The 17913-nt window shown below is 46.6% G+C and overlaps 1 protein-coding gene across 1 annotated transcript in view; it reads right to left on the reverse strand.

Annotated features, from left to right (window-relative positions):
* The window catches only part of TENM2 (teneurin transmembrane protein 2), an 860793-nt gene that overhangs the window by 23005 nt on the left and 819875 nt on the right, over nt 1-17913 (reverse strand). Inside the window, exons 24-25 of the mRNA XM_037167968.2 lie at nt 14073-14248; nt 12279-12514 (exon numbers count right to left, since the gene is read on the reverse strand). Of these exons, the coding sequence (XP_037023863.2) occupies nt 12279-12514; nt 14073-14248 (412 nt within the window). The remainder of the gene's footprint in view (nt 1-12278; nt 12515-14072; nt 14249-17913) is intronic.

Consider the following 17913-nt stretch of genomic DNA (forward strand, 5'->3'; position numbering starts at 1 on the left):
TGCTCTCAGTGGTGCCTTGTCTGTGAACAGGTGTGGACGGATCCTCATAGGAGGGGGAGCGAAGTCAGGACCCACCTGTGTCTTCATCTCAGTGACGTCACTCCAAGGGAGCCTTTGAAATGAGCAATTTCTGTGCCCAATTCTTTTAGTAGTTAAATATGATACATTTACTGGAAACTGAGCCAAGCAGTTCAGGCCAGGTGCGTGATTGGATTAGAATCGAGTACCTTTAATTTTGAGGGTGTCATTTGTGAAGAGGGGGTCCCTCAGCTGTGGGGTGTGGGATGCTGGGGGGTTCCGCGGCATGTTCAACCCTTCTTGGGCACCTGCCCCCCCCCCCGTCACCACCTCCCCATTTAGAGGTGCAGAAGCTTTAATTTAGCCAGAGTGTTCTCTTATTCCAAATTAAATTACCTATCTAACAATATTTAAATTAACCTCGAGGCTTCCTGGAGAACATAAAAGTTATTTTGAATTATTTTCACTGCCAGGATCAGCACAATCCCCTTCCCAGCTGGCTCGGCAGGTATTCAGCTATCGAGAAACCAATTTTTAAATTAATACAATTTTGTGTTCGTAAGGAAACCATTATTTTTAATTATCGAGCATTTTTCCTCAGCCTGGCTTCCTGAGTTAATAAAACCCAGCTGTTTAGCATGGATTTTACCTCTGTGGAGGGCAGACTTTTGGAAGCCATTTCCTCCATGGAATTGTCCCCCCAGAATATTTTGATCTCACCAAGTACCTGCCTGTCACAAGGGGCTCCTAAAACACCCAGAGACAAGGACCCGCCATTGTGAAAATGGCCCTGCCGGGCTCATAACCAGAGACTCTTGAGTTCAGGGGCAGCGACAGTGAGGAGACTAACCCTGCACAGGGTCCCCTCCAGGAGGGGGCAGTGTTGCTCAGCAGGAGAGCTTCCCGTCAGACTCCGGGAAGAACTGCTCCGAGCACAGGGAACCCAGAAAAGATCAGTGAGGAAGGGCTAGGGGTTCTCCAGGTCTGGTGGTGTTTGAGAGCAGAATTCCTACCTCAAAGAGTTTAGTTATTCACCTACCGAGAGGGAAAGGCTGCCTTAGAAGGCAGATCTCTGCTCCCTTTCCAGGTCAGTCCTCTGGCACCGAGAAAGCCGCTCTTCCCAGCTCCAGTCTCCCATGACTCTATGCTACCCTGGGGTCAGGGCTTGTGCCGACAGAACAACCTGCTAAGCTTAAATAATGTGTCATCAGAAGGGCAAGCCTCTGCAAACGTGTTAAATAACACATTCCCCAAGCAAACACTGGTTGGATGACTTGCTACTTTGGATAGTGGTGAGGTGGAAAGGTGAAAAGGGCCTGAATTTGGGGTGCAGTTTTGGACAATGATTAGCGTTGTGATTGCAAAGTGGCACCTTTACTCTTCATGCCTCCTGTCTCCTTACCTGGAGTGGCCTGTGAGCTTCTGGTGGTGAGGAACTTTATCTCAATTTTCTTAATGTCCCTCTTATTTTGGACAGTGCTTGGGGCTTACCCAACATTTCATAGTAAGGGGCTTGAGTTAGGCTGAGTTTAAGAGTGCTGGCAGCTCTGGTGATCTAAGGTTCTAACACGGCAAACCGAGAACAGGAAATACGAGCAGGACACTTGTGTCTTTCAAATACCTGAGGGTCTTCATTCCCAGCACAAGTAGAATCAATCTGGGAGACTCCCCTCCTCACCCCCTGTCAAGACCTAGAATTAAAGGAGGTCTGAGGGAGTGGATTTTCATGGTGTCACCTTAAAATCCCATCCATTCATTCATTAAATATTTATTGAGCACGTACTATGTGCTTGTCACTGTGATCAGCACTTAGATCTGGCCCCACCCTCATGGAGCTTCCAGGTCCAGAAGGATAAAGACACGTGAACCAGCAACGAAAAACATTACTGTGGTGATGAGAATAGACATAGGTAAGAAATAACGGGACCAGGGGGAGGACACTTAGCCAGATCTGGGCTGGCAAGGACAGTTTCCCCAAAACAGTGTTGCCTCAGTGAGGGCTGGAAGTATGATAAGACTTCCCAGGTGAGGCTGGGAGAAGAGTCAGACATTCCAGGTGGGGAGGTGAGCAAGTGACAGCTTGAGCAGTAAGCAAGGGTCCTGGACAGGCAGACCCCTGTGTGAATGTTCTAGTAGAGGTGAGTGTGCCATTGGCCGGGATATGGCCGAGAAGAGTGGCATCTGCCATGGAGGCTCAGCCCGGATGACCAGAACGAGCTTGTACTTGTCACCCTTCCACGTGAACTTCCAGAAGCCAGGCATGTCACGTGTCTCCTAGTGTCTAAGAAGGAAGGCACTGCTGGGAGTCCAGCCTGCAGGCGAATGCTCCTTTGCATTCACTGGCAGGTAAATCCGGGGAGGACTTCTCTATTTCCAGGGTCCTGACCAGGGCCACTAAGGCCCCATCCGCTTGATCTCGCCTCCCCAGCTGGTTTGCTGCAGTCACCCCGCCTCTCCTTCCTCTCAGGTTATAAGCAGCAGTTTCTTTCTTATGTCTCAGGGCCATTGCACATGCTGGCACCCTAACACAGGAGGCTTTCCCCCCATCCCACGCCTGGGAAATCCCTCCTCTTCATTCAGTTCTCAGCTCAAATGTTGTTTTCTTAGAGTGGCCTCAATGTTAATCAGTTATTTCCTGTTAATCCTTAGCCTACACATTTTTCTTTTTCCTTTCTTTAAAATTATTTATTTATTTATTTATCTTTAGAGGGGAAGGGAAGGAGAGAGGGAGAGAAATATCAATGTGTGGTTGCCTCTCGTGCATCCCCCACTGGGAACTGGCCTGCAACCCAGGCATGTGCCCTGAGAATTGAACCACGATCGTTTGGTTCGCAGGCCCGTGCTCAATCCACTGAGCTACACCAGCCAGGGCTTTACATTTTTTTCTGATAGCACCCATCTCGATTTCTTCGGTGAAGCTCCGTGAGGGTCTTTGCACTTTTCTATTGCAACCCTCCAAAACAGCAAGTCGTGGGAAAGTGACACTTGCTTGGGGGATGCGTTGTTGAAGTTTGCCCTTCTAATTATGGGTTATGGAAGCTATTATTAAATTCATTACAAGTTCTTTCTGCACAGGCACTGCTCACGATTTAGAGTCTTGTCTGTTGCAAGGTGCAGTGCCACAAGGTGCAGTGCCAGGAACAGAACAGGTATTTGAAAAATCAAACATGAGTTGGTGCAGAACAGATGCCCCAGGGCAGGAAGGAGCTGATGAAATCCAGGCTTCCATGAGGATGGTGTACGTCGACAGACCTCCCTGAGTGGGCTCCGTGCAGAAGTGAGTTCATGTGTGTGCCTTCCCGTGCACGTCTGCCTCATACCTCACTCTTCTGTCACTGTCATTTGCCACGAGAGTAGAAGCAACACCAGCCAACATGTAATTGCAATGTCATATTAATTACATGGAAACCAAAACAAAATTACTGACTCCCACTTCTTCTCGGAATACTAGCAACACTAATACCAATATCACATGGAAGATTACCTAGGAAGCAATTTTCCTTTTGTTCTGCCACCCACGCATGTAGCTGTTTTTTGCATTTGCAATCTTTATGTAAATCATACGCAGGGGGAGCTACCCTGGATGGTGGTTACATGCTTTCCTCATTGGAGAGAATCATGCACGAAGTCAAAGAGCAGAAGTTTTAAATCTTAATAGAGGGGGTCAGTTTCAGTTGGGTTGGAAAAAAGCTTGCTGGGGCGAAGGGAGGCATTAATGCATTTACAGATCCTCAGGGCCAGCATTCTGCCTTATGATTGGCTTTGGAGGATGCAGACTGTATCTGCCCTGTGTGTGTGCCCGCATGGACGCACACCCGCACAATTTAACCTACACTCTTTCCCTTCCTTCTTCAGTTACAGCATCTCCTTTCTCTAAGGTTTCCCCTGCCTACTCAGTCTTACTGAGATGTCCATCATAAGATCCATGTGACCCAGGCCTGGCCAATCATAGATCCCCATTTTGCTGAACCAGTAATCGGCCCAGGGATGGGAATTCCATCTGTGGAGTTCCTTCAGGGGCTGTATTTATTTATTTATTTTTACACAGATGCTGGGGGAGATCCTTTTTCTCTGGGTTTACTAAGCTGAGCTGATGTCAGCCTGGACTCCACGGGGACCAAATCTGCCTCAGCCCTGTCCCCCCATCACCATGGGAAGAGGTGACCCTTTTTTTCTCTTTTTTAAAAAAAAAATTTTATTGATTATGCCATTACAGTTGTCCTATTTCCCCCTTCATTCCCCTCCACCCTGCACACCCCCTCCCCCAACATTTTCCCCACTTTATGTCCACATGTCTCAAGTTCTTTAGATTCTATATTTTTCATACTATTCTTGCCCTCCCCCCTGTATATTTTCTACCTACCGTTTATGCTACTTATTTTCTGTACCTTCTCCCCCCTTTTCTCCTCCCACTCCCCTGTTGCTAACCCTCCATGTGATCTCCATTTCTATGGTTCTGCTCCTGATCTAGCTGTCCTCTTAGTTTGCTTTTGTTTTAGGTGTGGTTGTTAATAACTGTGAGTTTGCTGTCCTTTCACTGTTCATCTTTTTTTATCTTCTTTTTCTTAGATAAGTCCCTTTAACATTTCCTATAATAAGGGCTTGGTGAGGATGAACTCCTTGAACTTGACCTTATCTGAGAAGCACTTTATCTGCCCTTCCATTCTAAATGAGAGCTTTGCTGGATAGAGCAATCTTGGATGTAGATCCTTGCATTTCATGACTTGGAATACTTCTTTCCAGCCCCTTCTTGCCTGTAAGGTGTCTTTTGAGAAATTAGCTGACAGTCTGATGGGAAGTCCTTTGTAGGTGATTGTCCCCTTATCTCTTGCTGCTTCTAGGATTCTCTCCTTCATTTTAATCTTGGCTAATGTAATGATGATGTGCCTTGGTGTGTTCCTTCTTGGGTCCAACTTCTTTGGGACTCTCTGAGCTTCCTGGATTTCCTGGAAGTCTATTTCCTTTGCCAGATTGGGGAAGTTCTCCGTTACTATTTGTTCAAATAAGTTTTCCACTCGTGGCTGTTCCTCTTCCCCTTCTGGGACCCCTATAATTTGGATGCTGGAACATTTAAAGATGCCCTGAAGGTTCCTAAGCCTCTCCTCATTTTTTTGAATTCTTGTTTCTTCATCCTTTTCTGTTTTGTCATTTTTTTCTTCCTTCTGGTCTACTGCCTTGATTTGAGTCCCAGTTTCCTTTCCATCACTATTAGTTTCCTGTGCATTTCCCTTCATTTCAATTAATTTAGCCTTCATTTGTTCCTCTAATTTGTGACTAAATCAACCAGTTCTGTGAGCATCCAGATCACCAGTGTTTTGAACTGTGCATCTGATAGTTTGGCTATTTCTTGGTTGCTTAGAGTTATTGGCTCTGGGGCTTTTAGTTGTTCTTGAGCCATAATGTTCTGGTCTGGTTGTGCCTGTTACGTATGGGGGGCAGAGCCCTGGGCGTTCACCAGGGCGGGGCAACTGTGACTGGGTTGTGATGCTGTAAGTGGGGGCGGGGTCAGAGAGGGGCAATAGTGGTCCCCTCTGCTGCTTCCCACCACTGGGGCCTGCGTGGTCCATCTCACTGTTCACTCCTTTGCCTGGTTGATCTGCGGGCGACTGTGTGGCTGAGGTCAGCCTGCTGCCATGCCCCCTCACTGGGTCCACCCATTGCTACCCCACACCTGGGATCTGCCAAAGGCTGTCTGCACGCCTGGGTCTGTCCGGTGCATCTTTCCTGCTCAACCCTGCTCTGCCGCTGGCTTCGCCCCTCTTACTGGTCTGGCCTAATGGTTCGTTGTTGTTGGGCTTCCATAGTTTAATTTTCTGTGTTTTGGTTGTGTTTTTGATACTAAAACTTTGTTGTCTTTAAACTTGGTTGTGTGAGAAGGCACAGTGTTTCCACCTACGCCTCCATCTTGGCCGGAAGTCCCTCAGAGGTGACCCTTTTACTGTAGGAGAAAATCAGGCCAACTGTCCAGGTAAGCACTGATGAGAGACCGAAGGGGGCTGTGAGGAAGAGAGAGGAAGACACGGACAGACACACATATACACACACAAGCCCGATGAAACCATCTGGGCTTGTGGGTCAGGGAGCTACCCCTCTCTTTTGGGGGCCATGCCCTCTTTTATGAAGCTACTTTGGATGTACTTCCTGTCATTTGCAGTGGTGATATCCCCGACAGGCAGAGGGGCACGGTGTTTGTGCATGCACGCCTGCTGTCAGTGGAGGGAGCGGTGGAATTCACGCACTGCCACCTTGTATGGAGGAGCCCGAGGGGGCGTGGCCACAACTCAGAGGAGCTCAAGGGGGCGTGGTCACCGTGCATGCCTTTGGCGCCTGCCACTAGCCCTTGTCACTAGGGATGCGTTGGGAGACGACCCCCATGCTCGCACAGCTTACAGATGCCCCATTACACCTGTTTCTTGTGTTTTTGAAAGGCCAGAGAGAACACAAACAGACGTGGTGTGTGGGAACGGGGGACAGAGGCCACTTTCAACTGAGGTCCCTTGAAAAGTCCTTGGAGGAAGGTACAGAAAGTCTTCCCCAGGCTGAATCTTTTTTTATTTAATATTTTAAAAATTGTAACTGTTGTTCAAGTACAGTTTTCTGCCTTTTGCTCCCATCCTAGCCTACCCCCCCAGGCCTCTCCACCTCCCTCCCATTTCAACCCCCCTTGTTTTTGTCCCTGTGTCCTTTATACTAGTTCCTGTAAACCCTTCCCCCTGAAATTCCCTCCCCTCTCCCTTCTGGTCACTGTCTCCCTGTTCTCTATTTCAGTGTCTTTGGTTCTATTTTGCTTGCTGGTTCATTTTACTGATTAGGTTCCTGTTAAAGGTTAGATCATATGGTATTTGTCTTTCACCTTCCCCAGGCTGAATCCTGCCACAGCATCACGAAGCTTTTGGTGGGAGGCTGTGGTTAAGGCCTATCCGTCTGCCATCTTACATTCCACCAGCGCGCAAGGAAGTGCTACTGTCATATTCCTCAGCTAAGAGATGTCCCTGATGGGACTGCTGATGGGAGGGGGACCTGGGTGGGTCAGAATGTCCCCGGGCCCTGCTCCATCCTGAAAACTTCTCTGGGGTCTTCAGTCTTCTCTGAACTCCACGGACACTCAGAGCCTTGGACCTCAGACCACTCCACGGGCCAGACTCCCAGCAGCCCTGGCAAAGGTCAGGCCAGTTGCTTCACGGCATGACACCCTCAGGGACTGTGCTGCTGCGGAACCCCTGCACGTTCCCTGCTGTCCGGGGGGGAGTGACATCTACCTGGTGCTGGCTACACGACTGCACTGTTGAACTTCTCCCTCCCCTCCCCAGAGGCAGGACCGGGGATGTCAGACCCTCACAGATCTGTTTGGGGGTCCAGTTCCCAGCCGCTCTCCTTCACACAGCCTGGCAGGCCAGTCCCCAAAGTCTGGATGGCCGCTCAGCTTCCCAGTCTCTGTGATCATGATGGAGAGGGACCCCCAAAAGGTGAGCACGACTCCCTAAGCCTGCTAGTTGCCAAATCCTGTCAACAACATGTGCTTACGCTGTGTGCTCTTCTTCCCTCTTCGTTCTGTCGTTACTGTCCGTGACTTAACTCCTCGTTTGGATTTTTGCAGCACCTCCCGAGCTGTCCCTCTCCTCCTCCTGTCGTGTCCCCTTCCACTCTGGCTCCCTCTACACCTGAGGGGGCCCGAGAGGTCTGTCTTTTCTTTTCACTGTGAGTGCTGAGGTGGCAGTGCAGTGATGCAGGGTAAGTTGGTGTCATCGCCTTGGTCATGCTGGGTCCAGGCCTGGGGTCCTGCCAGTTCAGGAGTTTGTAAGTCTGTCCCATATCCCTCCGTCAGGACCCCTTTCCTGGGATCTGACCCCTGGCCCCACTGTGTCTCTGTGCTTTTTCCAGAATGTGGAGGGCGGTGCTCAGCTCGCCACGTGTTGCTCCAGCCTGAGTTTTGATGAGTTTCGGTCCTGCAGGGTGTTGCAGAGGCCTGCCTGCTGCGGAGGGCATGGCCTGGCAACCACCCATGTCTGCTCAGAGTCGGAGTTCTACGTAGGTACAGTTGCCTTGCTGGACTTTATTGCTTCTGAAATACTATCAGTTGAATCCCTTGAGTTTTCTAGGTAACAGCTTCCTTAAGTAATGATGGCTTTGCTTTCTTGATTTTTATTATCTGATTTATTAAAAAATCACATATTTATCTCCCCCTTCTCCCCTTTGGCAACCAGCAGCTTTTTCTGGGTACCTATGGGTCTGCTTTGTTTATTCATTTATCCCGTTTTTGTTTTTGTTTAGATTCTACATACAAGTGAGATCATATGGCATTTGTTTTTCTCTGCCTCTTTCCACTTAGCATAACACTGCCTAGGTCCATTACGTTGTCACAAAAGACGAGAGTTCATTCTTTTTTAAAAAAATTATTTATATTTAGGGGGGAAGGGAAGGAGAGAGGGAGAGAAACATCAATGTATGGTTGCCTCTCGTGGGTCCCCTGCTGGGAACTGGCCTGCAACCCAGGCATATGCCCTGCCTGGGAATCAAACCGCAATCCTCTGCTTCACAGGCCCGCACTCAATCCACGGAGCTACACCAGCCAGGGCAAGTTCATTCTTTTTTACCGCTGATTAATACATATTCCATTGTACATATGTGCTACCTCTTCTTTACCCACTTATCTATTGCTGGACATTGAGGCTGCATCCATAGCTTCACTATCACTAGTGATGCTGCACTAAATACAGGGGTGCATATATCTTTTCAAATGAGTGTTCTTGTTTTCTTCAGATAAATGCCCAGGGTGGAACTGCTTTTTCATATGGCAGCTCTTATTTTCAAATTTCTGAGGCCTCTCCACTCTGTTTTCCATGGTGGCTGCACTAATTTACAGTCTACATTGTCTCCAGCATTGTTTGATTGATTGAGGGTGGCCCCTCTGATAGGTGTGAGGTGTTATCTTGTTGTGGTTTTCATTTGCTTTTCCCTGATGATTAGTGATGTTGAGCATCTTTACGTAAGTCTATGGGCCATCTGTATGTCCTCTGTTTTTTAATTGGAATGGTTTTTATTTTGGGGGTGTGTGTGTATGTGTTACCTTGTTTATATATTTTTGATGTTAACCTTTTATCAAATACATCATTTGTGAACATCTTCTCCCATTCAGTAGGTTATCTTTTTGTTTTGTTGGTGGTTCCCTTTACTGTGCAAAACTTTTCAGCTTAATGTCCCATGTGTTTATTTTTTTGTTTCTCTTGCTTGAGGAAATATATCCAAAAGGCACTGCTAAGACCAATGTCAAAGGGTTTACTGCCTAGGTTTTCTTCCAAGAGTTTCAGGATTTCAGGCCTAACATTTAAGTCTTAATTCATTTTTGAGTTCATTTTCGTCACTGGTGTAAGAAAGTGGTCTGATTCCATTGTTTTGCATGTGTCTGCTCTGTTTTGCCAGCACTGTCTATTGAAGAGCCTGTCTCTATCCTACTGTATATTCTTGCCGCCTTTGTCTTATATTAATTGGCCATCTAAGCAAGGATTTACTTCTGGCCTCCGAGAGGCCATTCTAATACTACACATCCCAACATATCACTCTGCTAATTAAACCCAGGACCAGCTCCCCACCGTCCTCAGGGCGAATGCCAGCCCAGGAAAATATTCCCATGTGTGGCCCCAGCCTACTCGCATGCTCTCACTCTCTTTTTTAATCTGCACCCAGTAGCACATTCCCCTGTCCCTGGTCAAGCTGCGTTACAGTTTCCTGAAATGCCACCCCCTTTCCTGATCTCTTTGCTGTGTCACCGGCAACCCTCTGTCATCAGGTCACGCCTTCCCTAGCTCTTCACCTGGCTAACTCCCACGGCTCTTCAGGAGCAACTCCAGCTCTTCCGGAAGCTCTTCTTGGTCTCTCATCCAGCCCCCTCAGACATGACTGGGGTGGGTGAGCCCCTGCTCATTCAGCCCCCTTCAAACATGCGAGCCCCCCTCCCCTGCTGCAGCAACCATGGAGGTCACGTGCATAAAAGGGCAGAGAGATCATAGTGATCCATCACTCAGGGGCACTGCCTGGCTCATCTGGGCTGCGACGTGTTGAGCCTGAGATTCTGTGGCTTGTCACCTGGCCACAGCCTAACCTCTCCTGAAGGACCCACGCGGTGTCCCTGTCCCTGTGATAGTAGCCTCTGTTGTAGCTTACGTCACTCACTTTACATGGGCTTCACCACTAGACTGTCAGCTTCTTGGTGGCAAGGATTCCTTTTTCTTTCTCTTCTCTAGAGTCTACTCACTCCATCGTCTTTGACATATAGTTGGCGCTTAGTGAACACCCTATTTAAAAATTTGAAACACGGGTTTCCTTTTCAGCCCCAACACAGAAGAGACTTGAACCTAGAATGAAACAAATCTAGACACACCCAAGAAAACAAGGAATTATGATTATAAAATGTGATGCTCTTCTAAGAGTCCACTGTGTAAACATCGTTCCGGTGAAGGAGAAATTCCAGGGGCCCATGTGACAGTGTGTCAGAGTGGAGTTGAAAAGGTCAGGACCCAAGGGAGGGTGGGAAGGGCGTGTATTCTTGTGGGCCAGCAGATCCCTTTGGTCGACGGCTGCAAACGTCCCTGCCCAGGGCTCATGAAGCATCCGAGGAATGGGACACTCTTAACCCCTATCCCACTCCACCTTTTCTTCCCACCCGCTCCTCTGCAATTCCCAGGAGTTGCTTTTATTTCATTCACTAAGCAATTTATGAATTGCATTACGATAAATGAGATGCAAATAAATTCCAGGCTTTCTCCCTCATTTTCGAATTACATTTTCAGTCCACTCGACCTGTTATAATCTCATAGTGATTTTCATTTAAGAGAGTTAAATGGATATGTGATTATTGTTACAGGAACTAACACTAGACAATTAAGTGTTGAGGTGTTGATAGATAAAGCTGTGTTCTGATTTGCATAAACACGGCACCAGCAAATCTAACCCTGGCAGAAATGCAGCTATAAGACCCGCGTGCCTAACTTCTGCTAATTACCGCAAGTCCCATTATTAAGATTTTTCATATTCAGAGTTGGGATTACAGCCACTTTATTTTAGGGCCACATTTTATCTTTACTTTTGGAAACTTCGTCAACATGCATAACTGATTTATCAGAGAAAAGGCGCAATTATGACTTATAATCAACTTCTACAGTGCAGAGTATCAAAAATCAATCATACAGCCTTGAAATCCAGCTATTAAGGGTTTAGCTACTAATCTCATTTCATTTTCGTCTTTAGGAAAGATACGGCATGCAGCTTGCCACTGCGCAGACGCCAGCCGTGGAAGACAAACTTAAGAGGCAGCCGATAACCTAATGTGGAGCATTAAACTCCAACTAGACAAAGGCAGGCTCTTAGCATGGAATGGCACGGCTCGGCGGGGAGTTCACCTGGGCTGGCTGGATTTCAATCCAATAACCCGGCAAAAGTTATGACCCACGTTCTCTTGACGGTAAGTAAGCCTTCTACTCTCAGGGGTTCCAAAGCATTTGTTAAAATCCTCTGTGTTCCACTGTTCACTGTCTTCCTAGTGCTCATCTTAATCTGCAGTTATTTCAGTTATTAGTTCACTCATTATCTGCCCCTCTCGCGCCACCCCTGCAGGTTTGCTGTGGGAAGGTTGGCTGTGCATCGTCAGTGCATAGCACAGCGTCTGGCCCATGGTAGGGGTTCAGTAAATGTGCGCCGAATTCCATGGGGCCTGGGATTGCCCCCTCGGGGGTAAGAAACAGTCCTGAGTGTCAGATAAGTGACCAGAGCAGGACCCAGATTATACCGCTGCCAGTGGATCTGAACAGGAAGCTGCGTGGCCTGGTGGTTCTGGCTTTGCCGTGTTCCACCCGCAGGCTGGGTGATCACTCCACCTCCCTCTTCTCACTTAACTCATCCAATGGTCCTGCATCTGGATAGTCTACCAGCCTGTCCACACCAGGAGTGTCAGTGAATTACCCAGCATGCGGGAGGCGCCAGCTCATTGGCTGAACTGGGCAAAATATGCAAAGAAGACCGAAGCTGTCTCTAGCTGTGGCACATGGTCGACCCCCACCTTTTGTTAGTCCTAGAAAATGGAGACTGTTTTACCCAAGGTATCAGTTCCAAAGGGACATATGAATCCTACCTTCTGAGGGAAAGACCTATCTTTTCTAGAAGAGAGGAACGAAGGCTTGGAAACTGGGAAATTCCCCCTGCTCCTGTGGAAAAAGCGTACCCCCTACTGCTTTGGGGTGACAAGTCAGGTGGGTGGAACCACTTACCCGGAGCTTCCTGCCGAAGATGGTGACTTTGCCTTTAATCTGCTCCTTTCTCAGGCGCCACTCAATGGAGTTCAGGCCATTCTCCATGGGCAGGGAGATGTTGCAGCGCCCAATGGTGGGGGTGATGGTGCCCGCTAGGACATGCGGCTCGCTGTGGAAGCTGACGCCCATCCCATTGGCGTACATCACCCTCAGGGTGCCATTGTTACAGAGCTGGTAGCTGTTCCGCACTTGATCTGGAGAAATGTAAGTGGGGGTGGGGACAGGGAAAGAAATTATCCACACAGTCGTCAGAGAAGAGAACCCCTTTTTTGAAATAGGTCTCCATGGTATTTGCAGCTGTCAGTCTAAGGGTGCTTCCAACTAGCACACGCACAATGTTAAGGTGCATAGGGGAGGTGCCACCAATCCGTGAGGAGAAAAACATTCGTATGTGGTGCTCCAGAAGGAACCACGCTGTGATATTTTTCTTTTACGCACGAGGACTATTAACAGTACATTTAAAGGTGTCTGTTGCCTACACAATTTGTGTCAGTCAAATCCCTGATCTTTAACCATATACTTTAGCTTAAGTAGTTTTCTGTTTATTTTTGTCCATTTAAGTGTTTGTGTGTATATATATTTTTTCCCTTTTGCCTACCATCTAACCTTAGCTTGATGGTTTAGCCACAGGTCAGCTCTACTGCAAATCAAGTCTAGGATTTTTTCAAAAAAAATCAAGAGACTAAGCAACCACCCCGCCCCTCATGACTCGGCTGCTGACCGCACCGCGATGCCACCGCTGCTCACGAGAGCTCTAAAGGGACTCAACTGGCGTGCGGTAGACGGCCCTCGGGTGCCGGTACTGCAGGCTTCCCTGCCTAAACGGGATCTATACTCATCCACCGACTTCTGACCTTCTCTTTTACCAAAAGGTTTCAGGAAGGAAATATGACTCAGAGACCCCTTTCACAGCTATGTTGCTTCCTGGTTATTTGGCCGAAGGCATCCAGCTGGGCTGGCCTTGGGGACGCTGGCTTGCGGGGCAGAGAGAAGTGTGGGCCTGTCACACTTGCGACTGGAGACATCACGTGGAAGATGGAATCTACATCATTAATCATTTGGCAGAGCAGAAATAGAGTCATTGAAACAGACTCTGCTGTGGGGTAATAGTCCAGAAATGTCACCATTTATCTATTGAGAGGACACTTTTATCCTCTGACAATAGGCTAACCCACTGACATTATATCTTAATTAAAAGAAAAATTAATCTGCACAGTTCTTTTCCTTGCCAGCCCCTGTGCTTGCCCTGAACTGCGTATCATGTCCAACAGTGGCAGTAACTATGGGGTGGTCAGAGACCGCTGTGCTCCCAGTCTTGGCAAGAGAACGCGAAAGAGCTCTGATCACAGGACAGCCAACTCAACAAACAAATGCATGGACAAGAGGATCAGAACGGGACCCCCCCAAAAAGCAGGCCCCAGAGAATAAAGGGCCTTTGTGAAGGCAGCCATGTGCACTGGGGCGGGGAGCTAGGAGGTGGGGAGAGCATGTGGGAATGACACTGACTGATTTTCAGATAGGCCTGTAGCCGTTTCTGAATGTCTAGATGGTTTGGTGTAGATGAGATTCTCCTGAATCTGATTAAGTCATTTTCTACAAGGCCAAGCTCCTGTCCAGTTTGTTTGTTATAACTCTTTCCCTAAAACAGCAAGCTGAGGGGTGGCTGTAGGTCTCTGGACGTCTGACGAGGCTTGGTGACTCACATCTCTGCAGGTGAGTGCAGGTCAGGGTACTGTGGGTGGGGGTGCTTACCTTGAACCACCGTGTAGGAGGCTTCCACCGAGGACAGGTTGGTGATGACAGTGACGTCATCATCACGGTTGGAGTTCTCAATGTCGATGGTGATGGATTTCTCCATTTCCCGGTGCAGACTGGTCACCACCCCTGTGGGGCGTGTCACATTCGTCAGGCGGCCCTCGTGGTCATAGCTGGAGGACAGACACACGGGTTGAAACACAGTTACTGGGACTGAAGTCTTTCCTGACACTCAGAACCACGCAGTGGACAGGTTCATGGGGCCAGAGGAAGAGACAGGTGGTACATGAGTCGGAGGCCCCTTGTCACAATCCTCAAAACCCCAATCTGCTCTGAGTCAGGATGGTGACACTTTCTACTGTCCACTGATATCCTCGACTCGATGCAGTGGAAACATCTTACCCTGGCAGGGGGCACCTTATTGTGCTTTCTCGGGGTACTGGGAACACCTTCCAAGCATCTTTTACTCTTTATGTATGTGTCCTACGAAGCCACCAAATGACCCTTCCTAAAAATGATCAGTTTCCTTATGTCACTTCTCTTCTGAACTAACCATACCCTTTCCCCATTGGTTTCTCAACCAAATCAAAACCTAGCATTTGAGACCATCCATGACCTTGGTCTTCGACACTCATACAGCCTCGTCCCACTTGTCACCTCACAGTCCTCTGCACGATCACCCTGGGCCAAATGTCACCCCCATGTTTTAGCACAAGCCTGGCTGCCTGTAACCTTTTCTCTGGTACTATAGCTCCAAACCAACCATGGCTCAGCTCCCCAAGCAGCCTTTTCAGAGTGTTTTCCCAGGGACTCACTTGACCTCAGTTGTCCACAGCACACAGGTCTAGGGACACCAACAACAAGCCCAGCTGCCAGAAGTGGGGGCTTCTCACCCCACTTCATGTATGTGTCATCTTTGAAAAGAATGAAAAGGCAATTCAACATCCACAAATCATTCAAGGGGTAGATCACATTAACAAAAGGGAGAATACAAATCATGATCATCTCAATAGACTCAGAAAAGCATTGGACAGAATTCAACATCCATTTATGATAAAAACTCAACAAAGTGGATGTAGAGAAAACGTGACTTAACCCAATAGTGGCTGTTACAGGCCACAGCTAGCATCATTCTCAACAGTAGAAAGCTGAAAGCTTCTCTTCTAAGATCAGGGAAAAAGACAAAGATGCCACTTGAGTCAACATAACAGTGGAAGTCCCAGGAAAAGAAATAAAGGCATCCAACTCAGAAAGGAAGAAGTAAAAGTGTCAGTGTTTGCATATGACATGATATAGAATGATATAGAGAGAAAACCCTAAAGTCTTCACTAAAATAGTATTAAAACTAATAAAAAATTCAATAGAGTTGCAGGAAATAAAATCAATATATAAAAACCTGTTGTATTTCTATACAGCAATAACAAACTAGCAGAAAGAAAAAAATTAAAAAACAATCATCACATTTTCAATGGCATCAAAAAGAATAAAATACCTAGAAACGACTTTAATTAAGGGGGCAAGTGACTGGTCACTGAAAACCATAAGACGCTGATGAGAGAAATTGAAGATACAAATACATGGAAAGCTATTCTGTGCTGTGCTCATGGAGTAAAAGAACTAATATTTAAAAAATATCCATACTACCCAAAGCCACCGACTCAATTACCACGCAATTGACTCATACTACTTAATGCAGTCCTTATCAAAATTCCAATTTTTAAAATCCTCACCCAAGAACATGTTCATTGATTTCTGAGAGAGGGGAAAGAAGGGAGAGAGAGGGGAAGAGAAGCACTGAAGCCAGAGAAAAACACTGATCAGTTGCCTCTTGTATACACCCCGACCAGGGACTGAACCCTCAACCTAGGCATGTGCCCTTCCCAAGAATCAAACCTGCGACCTTTCAGTTTATAGGATGATGCTCCAGGTCACTGAACCACACTGGCCAGGGCAAAATTCCAGTTTTCTTTTTATCAGACAATCAACAAGTGGGACTACATCAAATGAAAAAACTTCCACACAACAAAAAAAACTATCCAAAAAATAAAAAGATACTCACTGAATGGGAGAAAATATTTGCAAATCATAAATCTGATAAGGTGTTAACATTCAAAACACATACAGAACTCACACAACTCAATAGCAAAACACCAAACTGATTAAAACATGAATAGGCATTTTTCACAGAAATGAAACAATTGTAAAATTTGTACGAAACCACAAGAGACCCGGAATAGCCAAAGCAACCTCGAGAAAGAAGAACTAAGGTGGAGGCATCATACTTCCTATTTCAAACTATATTACAAAGCCACAGTAATCAAACAGTATGATGTTGGCATAAAAGCAGACACATAGATCAGTGGAACAAAATAGCTCAGAAATAAAACCATGCATACATGGTCAATTAATGACAAAACAGCTAAGGCTATTTAATGTGGGTAAAGACGATGTTGTCAAAAATGTTAATTAGACAGCCCCATGCAAAAAAAAGAAAAAGAAACTTGTCCACTATTATACAATACTCACAAAAATTAAATGATTAAAACTTAGATTTGAAAGTAAGACCCAAAGCCATGAACTATAAAAAGATAAGCAGTATACTCCTTGGCGTTGGTGTTTTTGGTAGTTTTTTGGATTTGACACCAAAAGCTAAGGCAATAAAGGAAAAAAATTCAACAAGTGGGACTACATCAAACTAAAAAACTGCATGGCAAAGTAAACTATCAACACAACGAAAAGACACCTACTGAATGAAATAAAATATTTGCATATCATAGATCTGTTAAGGTGTTTATACCCAAAATAGATACAATATATGGGACTCATACGACTCAATATCAAAAAAACAATCTGATTAAAAAACGGGCAGAGTATGAATAATCATTTTTCCAAAGACAACATACAGATAGCCAACAGATATATGAAAAGGTGCTCAATATCACAAATCGTTGGAGAAATGCAAATCAAAACAGTGAGCTATCACCCCACATCTGTCGGAATGGCGGTTCTCCAAAGGCAAAGTGTGGAGAGGGCGTGGAGAAAGGGGGGCCCCCTGTGCACTGCTGTTGGAAATGTAAATCGGTGCAGCCGCTGTGGGAGACAGTAGGGAGGTGCCTCCACAAATTAAAAAGAACTACGTATGAGTCTGCAATTCTACCTCTGGATGTTTATTTGTGGGGTGGGTGGGGAGCAACCAAACTCTGACTTGAGAGGGCACATGTACCGCTAGTTCACTGCAGCATGATTCGCAATAGCCAAGTCATGGAACCTAGGAGTCCACTGATGTATGAATGGACGTAGAAAACGTGGTGTATATAATGCAATGAAATAGTCCTCAGCCGTAAAAAGAAGAAAATGTTGTGAGAACACGATGGATTTTGAGGGCATTATGTGAAGTGACGTAAGTCAGACAGGAAGACGTAACCCCCCCTCCCCCCAAACAAGCTCATAGATAGAGAGGACAGACTGGTGCGGGCCAGGGCTGGGGGTGGGTGTAATGGGTGAAGGGGGTCAAAGAGGGAAAACTGCTTACAGAATAAATAAGTCACAGGAGGTAAAGCACAGCATGGTGACTATACTGTACTGCGTATTCAAAAGCTGCTAGGAGGGTAGATTTTGGAAGTTGTCATCACAAGAAAAAATGTTTTACAATTGCAGGGTAATCGAGGTTAACTAGACTTATTATAGCTATTGTTTCTTGATATATATCGATACTGAGTCATGATATTGTACATGTACAACTAATATAATCTCATATGTCAAACTTTCCTCAATAAAAATTAAAACAGCAGTTCTAAGTGTTCGGTACAGGGAGCCCAGTGAAGTTCCCAGTGACAGA

The sequence above is a fragment of the Artibeus jamaicensis genome, unplaced genomic scaffold (assembly GCF_021234435.1).
Source record: "Artibeus jamaicensis isolate MK-2021 breed Jamaican fruit bat unplaced genomic scaffold, CSHL_Jam_final contig_432, whole genome shotgun sequence".
Classification (NCBI taxonomy): Eukaryota; Metazoa; Chordata; class Mammalia; order Chiroptera; family Phyllostomidae; genus Artibeus; species Artibeus jamaicensis.